At 39.3% G+C, this 13,126-nt stretch overlaps 1 protein-coding gene across 1 annotated transcript; it reads left to right on the forward strand.

The window, feature by feature from the left end:
* The first annotated feature begins 10,912 nt into the window (after window positions 1-10,912).
* On the forward strand, window positions 10,913-11,521 carry LOC116899016 (keratin-associated protein 27-1). The gene has a single exon (XM_032900464.1). It carries the CDS (start codon window positions 10,913-10,915, stop codon window positions 11,519-11,521), a length of 609 nt encoding a protein of 202 aa, XP_032756355.1.
* Window positions 11,522-13,126: the final 1,605 nt, after the last annotated feature.

Below are 13,126 nucleotides of genomic sequence, written 5' to 3' on the forward strand. Positions count from 1 at the left end.
GTCAGCAGGCAGCAGCAGCTCGATCCTCTCACAAACACTTCCCGGATACAACAGCAGTCCAGTTCAACAGAGTCAGGATAGCAAACATGCACCAGCAGCCGTGGCGCTATGTAGCTGAGACAGCCAGGCCTCAGCCTTGGTTTGAGTCAGTAGTGTGGACCAGCGGAAATACTCAGCTGTGAAGAAATACTCTCAGGGAAGTGAAGAGCAGCAAAGACTGGAGACCCAAAAGATTGCACAGCTAGCTGTACCAACAAGCCAAGCTCTGTGTCTATCACTCCATGGAGTCCTATTTATACCCTCCATGTGCCTTGCCTCAGCATGAGTTTTTGCCTCAGCGCGTACATCCAATCAGCCTGAGTTCTAGAAGAGAAACTGCAGTACATCACCAGTTTTTTGGTGCATTTCTATCTATGGAGTCCTGACAACTGCAGCTCAACTCTGCAATGTAAGGCGGACTTATGCATGCCTGTTGTTAGCAAAGAATCTGTCATCACATGTCCTTCCATGTGCCTGCTTTAGCAGAACATCCTTTCTCCTATGTTTGCTTCAGCGAGTCGTTCCTTCATGAGTTGGCCTTTGTCTTTCATGCCTGTGTCCACTTTAATGAAACATTCCTTCACACATTTGCCCCAGCAAAACACCATCCAACTTGCCTTTCCAAAGAACCCTTAAATTTCTTCCAACTCCTATGCATCCTGACAAGTGTTGCACAAACTAAAGGATGCCTTGTTTGGGAGAAAAATATGGAGAAAGAGTTCAAGTAACTGCCATAAATCAAGAGCGACTAAACCATAATCGAAGCACCTCAATTGTTAAGTTATAATTATGATGGAAGCTCATTGGTCATTTAATGAATCACAGGCAAGGGAAGGGGCAGGGCCTCTGATGCTGCATCACATCTAGCAGAGGAAGAGTATGTAAGCATTGAGAAAGTAAGGACATCAGAGCATCCTGCCCACTGAAGTTCAGCTCAGTGCACATCTCCTCTCAATATACACAACTACTGATATAGGAACTTCTACTCTTGCTCCTGTAGGTTATAGCCTGCCCTACTACCACTCTTAAGGCTCTTTGTACTCCAACAATCTGGTCCAGAGCATTAACTTCTGCTCTCCTAGAACCTGGACCCCTCTCTCTGCATCAGCTGTCATCAGAACTGCTTCCAGCCCAGCAGATGTCAAACTCCCCATGTGGAGCACAGCTCCTGCCAGAGGTTCTGCTAAAGCCTCATGGCCTCCAGCTTCGGTAGTCCCTGCAGGAGCACATATGCTACCTCTCAGGGTTTGGGGTCTGGCAGCTGCCACTCTCTGGTTAATAGTTCTAAAACCTCTGACTCACACACAGATTGATGGATCTAGTCGTTTGAAAATTTGGATTCTGATACCCATTCAATATGCCCTAAAGAACTGGCCAGGATTTATTTTTTTCTGCTATGTCACTGGATCTGCATTCTTCTGATCATCTTACTAATTTCCAATTGATAAGTGAGTGGCTGAACACTGCCACCCACTCCTGAATTCCTGACCTTGAACAGGAAGAAATCTCCCATCCCCTGATTTCCAATTCCTCACTTACTCTCTGACCCCAGATACTGGCTGATGGATGTCCTTTGAGAACTCTGTTAGCATAATAACTCAAAGCCTAAGATGGTATTGCAAATATATTTATAGTGTTGAATTTGTCTTTGCAAAGTCTATGAAGACTCAAAATTCCACATTTTAGATTTAGTACTATAATGCCTAGGGGTTCTTGGTTTTGTTAGTTTTTTGTGATTAGCATTTAGTTGTTTGGCATAAGAGGTGTTATTTAAATGAGCAATATGCATTTGAAGATGAAGACAGGCTTCAGAATTTTATGAAGTTGTGAAACTGAGCCAACTTTCAAGGGCCTCAGGTACTTTTCTTTCTCAAACTATGGACAGTAAAAATGCAGTTTGACTGCATAATTTTTTTTCTTTTTTATTGACTATTTTATTTATTTACATTTCAAATGTTATTCCCTTTCTCGATTTCCCCTCTACAAATTCCCTATCATAACCCTCCTCTGCTAGTAGGGCGCTCTCACTCACCCACCCACTCCCAACTCACTGCCCTTGCACTCCCCTACATTGGCAAATCCAGCCTTCCCAGGACCAAGGGCCTCTTCCCCCACTGATGCCAGGTAAAGCCATCATCTGTTACATATGTGGCTGGAGCCATGGGTCCCTCCATGTGAACTCTTCGGTTGGTGGCTTAGTCCCTGGGAGCTCTGGGAGGGTCTTGTTAGTTGATATTGTTGTTCTTCCTATGGTGTTGCAAGCCCTTTTAGGTCCTTCAGTCCTTTCAGTGTCTCCTCCATTGGGGTCCAGCACTCAGTCCAATATGCATCTGTATTTGTCAGTCTTTGGCAGAGCCTCTCTGGAGACAGCTATATCAGGTTCCTGACAGCAAGTACTTCTTGGCATCAGCAATAGTGTCTGGGTTTGGTGTGTGTATATGGGATGGATCCCGAAATGAGGCAGTATATGGATGGCCTTTCCTTCAGTCTCTGTTCCACACTTTGTACCCTTATTTCCTTTAGACAGGAGCAATTCTGGGTTAAAACTTTTGAGATGAGAAGGTGGCCCCATCCCTCAAGCAGGGCCTTGCCTAACCTCTGGATATGGTCTCTAAAGGTTCTCTCTCCCCTTTGTTGGGTATTTCAGCTAGGGTCCTCCTTGTTGGGTCCTGGAAACTCTTGGGTCCCTGGCATCTGGGACTTCCTAGTGACTACCCCCAGGTCCCAATCTCCCATTGCTACATACATCTGTTCAATTTTCTGACCCACTATATATCATCCCTGTCTCCTCCCATACCTAATTCTAACCTCCTTTCCTCCCCACAGTCCTTTTTTCTCCTAAGTCCCTCCCACCCTCTATCTCCTGTGAATATTGTTTTCCCCCTTCAAAGAAGGACTGAAACATTCACAATTTAATCTTCCTTCTTCTTGAACTTCATGTGGTCCATGAATTGTATCTTGGGTGTTTTTATCTGCTTGTCAGTGAGTGCATACCATGTGTGTTCTTTTGTGACTGGGTTACCTCACTCAGGATGATACTTTCTATTCCACCCATTTGCCTAAGAATTTCATGAAGTCATTGTTTTTAATAGCTGAGCAGTACTCTGTTGTGTAAATGTACCACACTTTCTGTATCCATTTCTCTGTTGAAGCACATCTGTGCTCTTTCAAGCTTCTGGCAATAATAAATAAGGCTGCTATGAACAAAGCGGAGCATGTGTCCTTGTTATATGTTGGAATATCTTTTGAATATATATATACCCATGAGTAGTATACCTGGGTCCTTAGGTAGTACTATGTCCGATTTTCTGAGGAAGACCAGATTGATTTCCATAGTGGTTGTACCAGCTTACAATCCCATCAACAATGGAGGAGTGTTCCTCTTTCTCCACATTCTCGCCAGCATCTGCTGTCACCAGAGTTTTGATCTTAACCATTTTGGCTGGTATGAGGTAGAATCCCAGGATCATTTTGATTTGAATTTCCCTGGTGACTAAGGATGTTGAACATTTCTTCAGGTGCTTCTCAGCCATTTGACATTCCTCAATTGAGAATTCTTTGTTTAGCTCTGTACCTCATTATTTAATAGGGTTATTTGGCTCTCTGGATTCTAACTTTAGTTCTTTGTATATTGGATATTAGCCCTCTATCAGATGTAGGATTAATAAAGATCTTTCCTGAATCTGTTGGTTGCCATTTTGTCCTAATGACAATGTCCTTTACCTTACAGAAGCTTTGCAACTTTTTGAGGTCCCATTTGTTGATTGTTGATCTTAGAGCATAAGCCTTTGGTGTTCTGTTCATGAAAAATTTCCACTGTGCGCATGTGTTTGAGGCTGTTCCCCACTTTCTCTTTTATTAGTTTCACTATATCTGGTTCTATGTGGCGGTCTTTGAGCTTTGTACAAGGAAATAAGAATGAATCAATTTGCATTCTTCTACATGCTGACTGCCAGTTGAACCAGCACCATTTGTTGAAAATGCTGTCTTTTTACTACTGGATGGTTTTAGCTCCTTTGTCAAAGATCAAGTTATCATAGGTGTATGGGTTAAGTTCTGGGTCTTCAGTTCTATTCCGTTGATCTACCTGCCTGTTTCTGTACCAATACCATATAGTTTTTATCATGACTGCTCTGTAATACTGCTTGAGGTCAGTGATGTTGCTTCTCCCCAAAGTTCTTTTATTGCTGAGAATGGTTTTTGCTATCCTGGGTTTTTAGTTATTCCAAATGAATTTGCAAATGGCTGTTTCTAACTCAAAGAATTGAGTTGGAATTTTGTTGCGGATTGCATTGAATCAATAGATTGCTTTTGGGAAGATGGCCATTTTTACTATTTTAATGATGCCAATCCATGTGCATGGCCCATCTTTCCATCTTCTGAGATCTTTGATTTCTTTCTTCAGAGAATTGAAGTTCTTATCGTACAGATCTTTCACTTGCTTGGTTAGAATCACACCAAGATATTTTATATTATTTGTGACTATTGTGAAGAGTGCTGTCTCCCTAATTTCTTTCTCAGCCTGTTTATCCTTTGAATAGTTGAAAGCTACTGATTTGTTTGAGTTAATTTTATATCCAGACACTTTGCTGAAGTTGTTTATCAAACTTAGGAGTTCCGTGGTGGAACTTTTGGGGTCACTTAAGTATGCTATCTTATCATCTTCAAATAGTGATATTTTGACTTTTTCCTTTCCGATTTATATCTCTTTGACCTTCTTTTGTTGTCTGATTGCTCTGGCTAGGACTTTGAGAACTATATTGAATAGGTAGGGAGAGAGTAGGCAGCCTTTTCTAGTCCCTGATTTTAGACTTCATACATTTTTATTAGTTAAATAAAAAATACATGAATAAACTGCTTCTTTAGAACATGGATATTCAAATATAACCCAAGGAATCTATCCTAGATGAGTCAGTAAGTGTTCTATTAGGGAAGCAGAAAACAAGAAAAATTTGTAGAGTTCAGTGTGGTAATACAGGTTTATAATCCTACCTCTCAGGGGGTTAAAGAAGAAGTATGTTGAGTTCTAGGCCAACTCGTCATATAATATCATGAAGTAAACCCAGTAAGTCCACACAAAACAAAACAAAACAAAACAAAACAAAACAAAACAAAACAAAACAATCCCAAGCATTTAGATCTTTAAGGCTGTCATGGATATATGTCCTCTTTTCCTGATTCTCTCTCTTTTTCTTATTTCTCATCCCCCTCCTCTTTCTATTTTTTCCCTTTTGCACTTTTTTTCCTGTTATCTTAGTTTTTGAATCAAAGTCAGTTGTATCCAACATGCAATTGAACAAGAAACAAAAGTTTTTAAAGATAGTCTTTGAGAACAAATGGTACTGCTTATGACTCCTTTTGTATTTATATTCATTTTAAGATTTATTTTGTTTTTAAATGTGTGTGTGCATGCATGTTTTTGTGCATATATGTGTAATTGTGTATTTGTGTATATGTGTATTTGTGCATGTTTCCATGCATCTGTGTGTATGTGTGTTTATGTGCAAATGAATAGGTGCCTGAGAATGTTGTCAGATCCTGTTAGAACTGGAGTTATAGGCAGTTGTAATCAGTGCAACATGGGTGCTGGAACTTGAACTTAGACCTCTGTGAAGGCATCACAAGCTATAATCCCTGAACTATCTCTCATCCCTCTACTTTTATAATCTAAATGGTTTATCTGTAGATACATGTAATGCTAGCATGAAAACACATTTAAATAATATCACAAATTTGAAGTGTCCCAGAGTCTAAAATCCTGTCTTCTTTTGACACCACAATGTGTGAGAGGATAATTCACTTGTTTCATAGAATATTTCGTGTATAGCAAAACGTAATTCCTTCAGTAAATTCCTGTGGCATAGACCAACACATAGCAGGAGAAATAGGTTTGTCTATTCTTGGGTGCAGCCTTCAAATACTGTATTATTTATTATGTAGTTGTGAGTTTTCACCCACAGACATAGCAACTGATAGTCTACAGACTGAGAATTCTGAATTTAGATGAATTTGGAATGGATGACCTTAAATGAATCTAAAGATTTCATTTACTTGGTGAACCTATCAAGAGTGCACTCAGTATTCTTTCTGTCCCTGCGGGATCATCATGTTGAGAGAGAGGTATAGAGTGTGGTGTCTAGAGACGACTGTACTAATTGCTAATCCAAACTCTCCTCATGTGAAATAGTGGAAGCAGAGGCACATGGTCAAGAGTCTGGAAGCAGCAGGGCCAGAAGGCACATCTTTTGAGCGTTGGGGAAGAGTGTTGCTACACTTGCCTGCAAAGCTGATATGTGAAAAGCTTTAAATTGAAGAAAAGGGTTACAGTTAAGCTCAGTCATTAGTGGAACAGTCAAGGAAGAAAAAAATCAGAGCAGTTCTAGAGTAAATTCATAGTATGGGGGTAATCCTAAGCATCTAATAATTTTCTGTCTTACTTCAACTAAACAGGTTATATAAAGCATAGCATATAATGTGACAGAATCAACATACATAAAAGAACCAATAATACAACAGAATCAATATAAATCATTTTAGTGTTTAGCCCTAGAGAGTTAGAGACAAGCCCAGACTTCATCTTTCATGGACATGAAAAGTACAACTTAGTTTTCATAAGAAAATAAATGAAACATGAAAAAATGGACACACGGGCAACACCCTAAACATTAGAAAATTCATAGTACTTCATAATTTTGTATAAATCCTGTACTAAGAGAATGGGAAATGCCTTTACATAATGACCCTAAACTAGTTCTAAAACTTCTGATTCTTTTGTGTCACTTAGTAGAATAATCCAATAATTACACGTGCATATATATTCATATACAATTAATTAAACAAATGTACAATGCTGCACCTCACATAATTTTCATTTTAAAAATTAAGAATCAGAGGCATCGAATATTATAATTGAGGTTTGCGATTGTAAGGCGTGGCTGACTCTTAGCATGCTTGCATATGCCAGAGGTTAATTGCTACCCACCCTCTGGTGGTGGGGTTCATTTGGTGCCTTTGTGAATTTTAAGGCTAGGAAAAGTAGGGGGTTGTTCACCTATTCGGCAAGACAGTATTCAGTTACCATAAATAGCTAAATATCTAATTCTGTTTCTCAAGAATACTCTAAAATATGCTACATAATTATCACGGCTTACAAAGTTAAAATAAGTTTTTAGTAGGCCATTCCAAGATGATCAGTGTGCTAGCCTACGTCATTCTGTTGTAATAGGCCAGGAAACTCCCTCTATAAATTCTACAGTGACTAAAATCCTTAGCAGCTCATTGAATCAAAATTACATGTTGAATCACCCATTAATTCAGCACTCAGTTCAATAGAATATGCAAGCCAATTCTTGCTCCCAAAGAAAACTCAAAGAACAACCCTGTTTATCGGTGGCAGACCTCACATCTCTGTCTAACATGAGGCACTCAGTAACTGCATGGGTACCACATGGGTAATTTACCTCATGGTGGAAGGGAAGGAAAAGGCTGGTTTCTGGACACAGGTATGAAGTCTAATCTATGTGATTCCCTGTACTGTCCACACATTTTGAAAACAGAGCTGTGCATTGACAGTGAAAAATAGAAACCTTTTCATGGTAAAAGCTTTCTAAAGCAAGCCCATGGAGAACCAAGCATTATCCCAGAATAACTGACTCAGACTGTGCCTAATAAGGGACTTCCATAATAATTTCATCCCCACTTCACAAACAGGAAAGCGTAATTATTTACTTTCATTTAAACTAAGCACCCTTTGCAGTTCTTGGAACACTGGAGTACAGGGAAGCTTAAATACTATATGCTGAATGAAATCAGTTACACCTTGAGCACGCTTTTCTTTAACAGTCCCTGTTTGTTAACTTTCAAAGTACATTTACAGAAATCTTATACATAGCAGGCAGTCACTGTGGAACTGGGGGGGTTAATATGAGAAAGTTTGAGATGTTCCTTGCTTTTCTAAAAGACAGAGAGGGCTGTAACCAAGTCAAGAAAGTATATAATCCTAAGACTTTTTAAAGGCATGTAGAGATTTTCTATATACGAAAGCCAGCTCTTCAGAAAGGAAACAATAAAGGTCCACACAGTGTCTGAGTCTGCTGAATAGTGAGTCAAAGGAAGATTGGACAGACCCACCTGGCCTAGCTGAGGCCTTCGAGTTTGGAGCACATTGAGCAGCGGGTGAAAGCGAGTATTTGAATTACAAAACTAGATCAACTCCTGTAAGATACTGCAGACTAGATTAAGGGAATAGATCTTGTCTGATTGTAATGATATCAATGAAAGCACTTCAAGGAGGAGAGTCAGAGCTGGAAAGAGAAGCCAATCATGAGTCCATGATACGCACAAATGAGGATCAAAGTTACCTCCCAGATCACATTTCTAAACATAAGGTAGAGTGCCATGTGCTTATAATCCCAGCAATCAGTGCGGCAAATCTTGTTGCCCTGCTTGTCTAGCCCTCAGGAGAAGTTCTTGTATGGAAAGTAAGGTGAGTTTTGTCTAAGCAAACACACTGACCTCTGTACTCTACAAACACACACATATGTGTATAGATGCCGCTCCACATGTGTGAACACACACACACACACACACACACACACACACACACACACACAGGATGATCACAAGTTTCAATAGAAGCCACTGTGAAAAACAAAAGATCAAATAAGTAATAGAGTGTATGCGTAAGAAATGGCTTATTGTAGATATAATGCTCTTGTGAAGAACAGAACAGGACTCAAAATTCGTGACTGGTTTTTTCTGAACAATAGACGCGTCCATTTGTTATAATGGTTTCACATGTGTCTTGTAAATTTTCTGTAACAAATTAAGGATGGCTATTCATTAGTTTTTTCAGAATTCTGAAGTCTCAGACTTCTTCAGACCTACATATAGGAGTCTGGGATGGAATATATTCCATTTCTATTTACTCTTTGGTTGTGCTAAGCACATTTCAGAATGTGTTATAAGAATTATCTTGGCAGGCTCAGTATTGTGAGTATGAAACTGCTAGTTAGACCATATTGGTGTAAAACACTGTGGGAGTGGATCATCTGTGCACTCTGAAAAACAAAACAAAACAGAACTGGAGAGATGGATCCACGGCAAAGAGCACTTCCTTTTACTAAAGAGAAGGGAATGTAACTGAAGGGCACATCGGGAATATATCTGCTTCAGCTGAGGCAACACTAACCCTCAGGAAGCATGATCACAACTCGCATCTGCCTGTTGGAAAGTCATTCAGAATAGAAAGGTGGAAATTCACTGCCTGATCATCATTAAAGTAGGATCGATGTGGAGGAGCTGGGATGAAAGAAAGGAACTGAGAAAGAGAAACACAGACCTAAGGAGTCTGTGCTGTTCTTCTTCACCACGGTGGGACAAGTGTGTTCTCCATGAATCTAGGACATGATTCAAGCTCTGTAAGAGTACGAAGCTTTCCAACATATGGAAACAATACACATTTGAAGAAATGGAGATGCCAATCATTCCAATATGATCATTACGCAGTGCCTTCATGAAACCAATTATCACAGAGTACCCCATAAATATGTACGAATATCATGTCAATATGAAATGTGCAATGAAATTTCCTTTATAACCTCTGGTCCAATTTTACATATTTGCTTACATAATTTTAATATTTTTAATCATTTTATTTTGATAGTAATTCATCTTCAGTGTCAATGATTATGGAATGCACACAAGGAGAAAGGAAAAGGGGAGATCAGATACTTGGCATTAATAAAAATAGTATACCAGTGTGTCAGAAGAAGAAACAATAACTTTTAAATGGGAAAAAAATCATGTGAAGAAGTCAAGGCGATTAAGGCAACAAATAATCAGGTAAAGAGAAAGGAGCAAGAGCTGAGGCGATGGATCAGGGATTGAAAGTGAATTCTGTCATAGAGGAACTGAGCTCGGTCCACAGAACCCATGTTGAATTTCTTACACCAGGCTCTAACCACATCTAAGCTATGGGAATCTGACATTTTCTTCTTGTTTCCAAGGGTATCTGAACTCACATACACAGACAGTACTCCCATACACACAGTGTACTCCCAGACATATATGCATATATACAATTGAAAATTAATAAAATATTTTAAGAAGTATAGAGAAAAAGAATGCTAAGGGCATCCATCCATTACAAACATTTAATGGTTTTAGTAAATAATGAGAAGAAATACATCCTACTTATACATATTGGATGGTGGGCTCAACTGAATCTACTTCTAAGTAGAAATTAACAGCGTCTTATTACATTATGGGTAGACTGGTACACAGAAAACTCCAGTGATTAAGGTTAATCAGTATTCAGTTGTCTATACCTACACTTTTTTTCTTTTATTGGATATTTTCTTATTTACATTTCAAATGTTATTCCCTTTTCCAGTTTCCTATCCCATCTCCCTCCCCTTCTTCTATAAGGGTGTTCCCCTCCACATCCACCCCCGCTTCCTGCCCCCTGACATTCCCCTACATTGGGGGTCCATACTCTTAATTGTCCAACTACCAATATAAAAAGTCCTAACAGTGAGCTTGGATGACACACTGGGACTCCCATTTGACAAACCTCACCCTGATTATTCAGCTATGGAAACAACATGAAAGCCATTTTGAAGATTAACAACCGGACTTGCATCCTGTTAATAAGACTCCATTTCATATAGGATGAAGCACAGCACCATTAAGATGTCATCCTTCAAATTAGCCTAAGCAACGAGGTGCAAAGGAGTCTGGAAAATTAAAGCCAACACCCAGCTTTCTGAGTACTATATAATGTCCACAGCAAAGATACAGTGTCCACATCTTTAAACCTAATATTTGACATCTTCAGTCTTTTTAACTAACTTCAATTAAGGGTTTGGGGAGTATGCTTCATAGCTACTGCCACTCATCCGGGAGCTTGGGTAAAGCTCCATCACTGTCTTCCATCACACATAACTCTAATCCTAAAAGCTTTGAAGATGGCATCTTCTTGCCCAGCAGTTGTCACAGCAGAACCTGGCTCCTGGACAACTTTCAAGAAACCCACAGTGAAACTTCTCCCTGCCAGCTGACCAACCGTGGACAGCTCCAATGCAAAGTGGACCCCTCTGTGAAAAGTCCTGGGAACTCCAGAGCTGACCAAACAATTCGTTCTAACTCCAAGGCCAGTGAAAGAACAAAAGAAATCTCTCCATCTGTGGCAGAGCATGCTTCTCAAACCTGCCAGTCAAGAACTTGTAAGCCAATGGGTTTTGTAGCCCAGAGCTACCGACCTGCAAGTTACATGACTAAGTGTTGCTTGCTAAAGTCTACAGTGTTTGAAAGTTCCCAAACTCTGGAGTTTGAATCCAGCCCATGCTGTTCTCAGGTCCCCGAGTCCAGTTCCTGTAATTCCTCCAACAATACTGTCTCTGGGCCACATCTTGTGGAATCTTCTAGCACTTATGAGCCAACATGCTGTGTGACTGGTGGTTCACAATTGCCAAGTAAGTGAAGAATTTATAAAGGATATGACATGAATTTATTTCTGAATACTTGGGAACTCTCCTTAAATCTGAAATAATGTGTTTTGTGTATGGAAAATGAATATATATGTTTCTGTTACTCTTTCCAATGTCAAGGAATGATTATTCTTTTCCTTTTGGGCATTTCTGATGATAAGCTGGGGTCAGGAAGCATGTTAATCATTTTAAGCTACTTGGACACTAGTTACTGTTCATCATGGAATAACCGTTGTTTCTTAAAAAGATAATTTTTCTCTACTATGTAGGAAAATAGTTAGCAAAAATTCTAGCTTATTAACTAATGTGATTATACCAGAAATCCATGAGATGAAGTAATTTACTCTGGAAGCTCAAGGTGCCCTACAATTTCTGATAGGTTCAACTCAACCAGAACAAATAGGTATTCAATAAAACCAGAAATATTACTAAAATTGGGTCAACTAGCTAACTGAATTAAGACATTTTTAAATCAGAGATGGAGTCTTTCACCTGAAACGTGTGAGAATTTTGGATTTCACCTGCATGGACCTGAGAACAAGGCAGTATTCGGTGACCTTTTAAACACATCATTCACAATTAGAATAATCACGGTATTTATACTGTTCTTTATTTTTCTCATCTTTATTTCCCAGTGATTTGTGGATGCAAAAATGTTATTTTCCTTAAATAAAATAGCTTTATAATAATAAATATAGTTGTCACGCTATCAGTTTCTTCAAGACTTTTTATGAGGATTTTTTAAAGATGTGTGTGTGTGTGTGTGTGTGTGTGTGTGTGTGAGAGAGAGAGAGAGAGAGAGAGAGAGAGAGAGAGAGAGAGAGAGAGAGAGAGAGATTCTTAGAGCTAGAGTTTAAGAATTGAGGGAGCTGCTTGAGTTAGATGGGAACCAAACAAAGTTCCTCTGGAGCTCTGGAGTGGTAGCGAGTAAGCTTAAGTTCAGAGCCATGTCTCCAGCCCCCGTGCTGTGAGTTTTATATTATAATTTTAAGGATGCTTTGATGTGATAAAAATAGTAGACATTTGAAAATTAAAAAATCATGTTCCCTTGCCACACTGTTCAGGAAAAGAGCTAGAATATGGTATCACATTTTTGTTGTTGATCCAAAGACAATAAATACACTCAATTTAAGGACTATGGAATCATGGAGTCAGAACAGAGTATGAATATTTAAAAGACAATAAATGTATTCAAGTGTTTTGGATATCTACAAGCTTTGGGGGCAGTCCCTTAGCACCAAAACAATGGTTCAAGAGCATCTGCCATTCTAGTGTCAGACAAAGTGGTGCACATATCCAGCCTCTGAGGACACCAGGCATTCAAAGAAATATTTGGTTGTTAAGGCCATGGGCTATGGAGTTGAAATTCTGTTTATTGAATGAAGGCTATTTCAACCGCAACTCCGTGATTAGGTGCAAATTATTTAAATGTTCTAAAACAAAATATGTTGCTTTCAACTTTAAGCTTGAGACTATGAGGTTCCAGCTCTGTGAGGATTAAAAGTAAATACATCGAACATTCTCGATCTGTCACTTTGTGTGTAGTTTATGCTCAACATGGTCCGGCAAGCAGCAGGTTGTAGGTGATGGAGATTTGC

The sequence above is a fragment of the Rattus rattus genome, chromosome 4 (assembly GCF_011064425.1).
Source record: "Rattus rattus isolate New Zealand chromosome 4, Rrattus_CSIRO_v1, whole genome shotgun sequence".
Classification (NCBI taxonomy): domain Eukaryota; kingdom Metazoa; phylum Chordata; class Mammalia; order Rodentia; family Muridae; genus Rattus; species Rattus rattus.

Bases quoted from the DNA above. Each gene is read 5' to 3' on its own strand.
- LOC116899016 (XM_032900464.1), top strand. From the start codon at position 10,913: ATGCTTCATAGCTACTGCCACTCATCCGGGAGCTTGGGTAAAGCTCCA.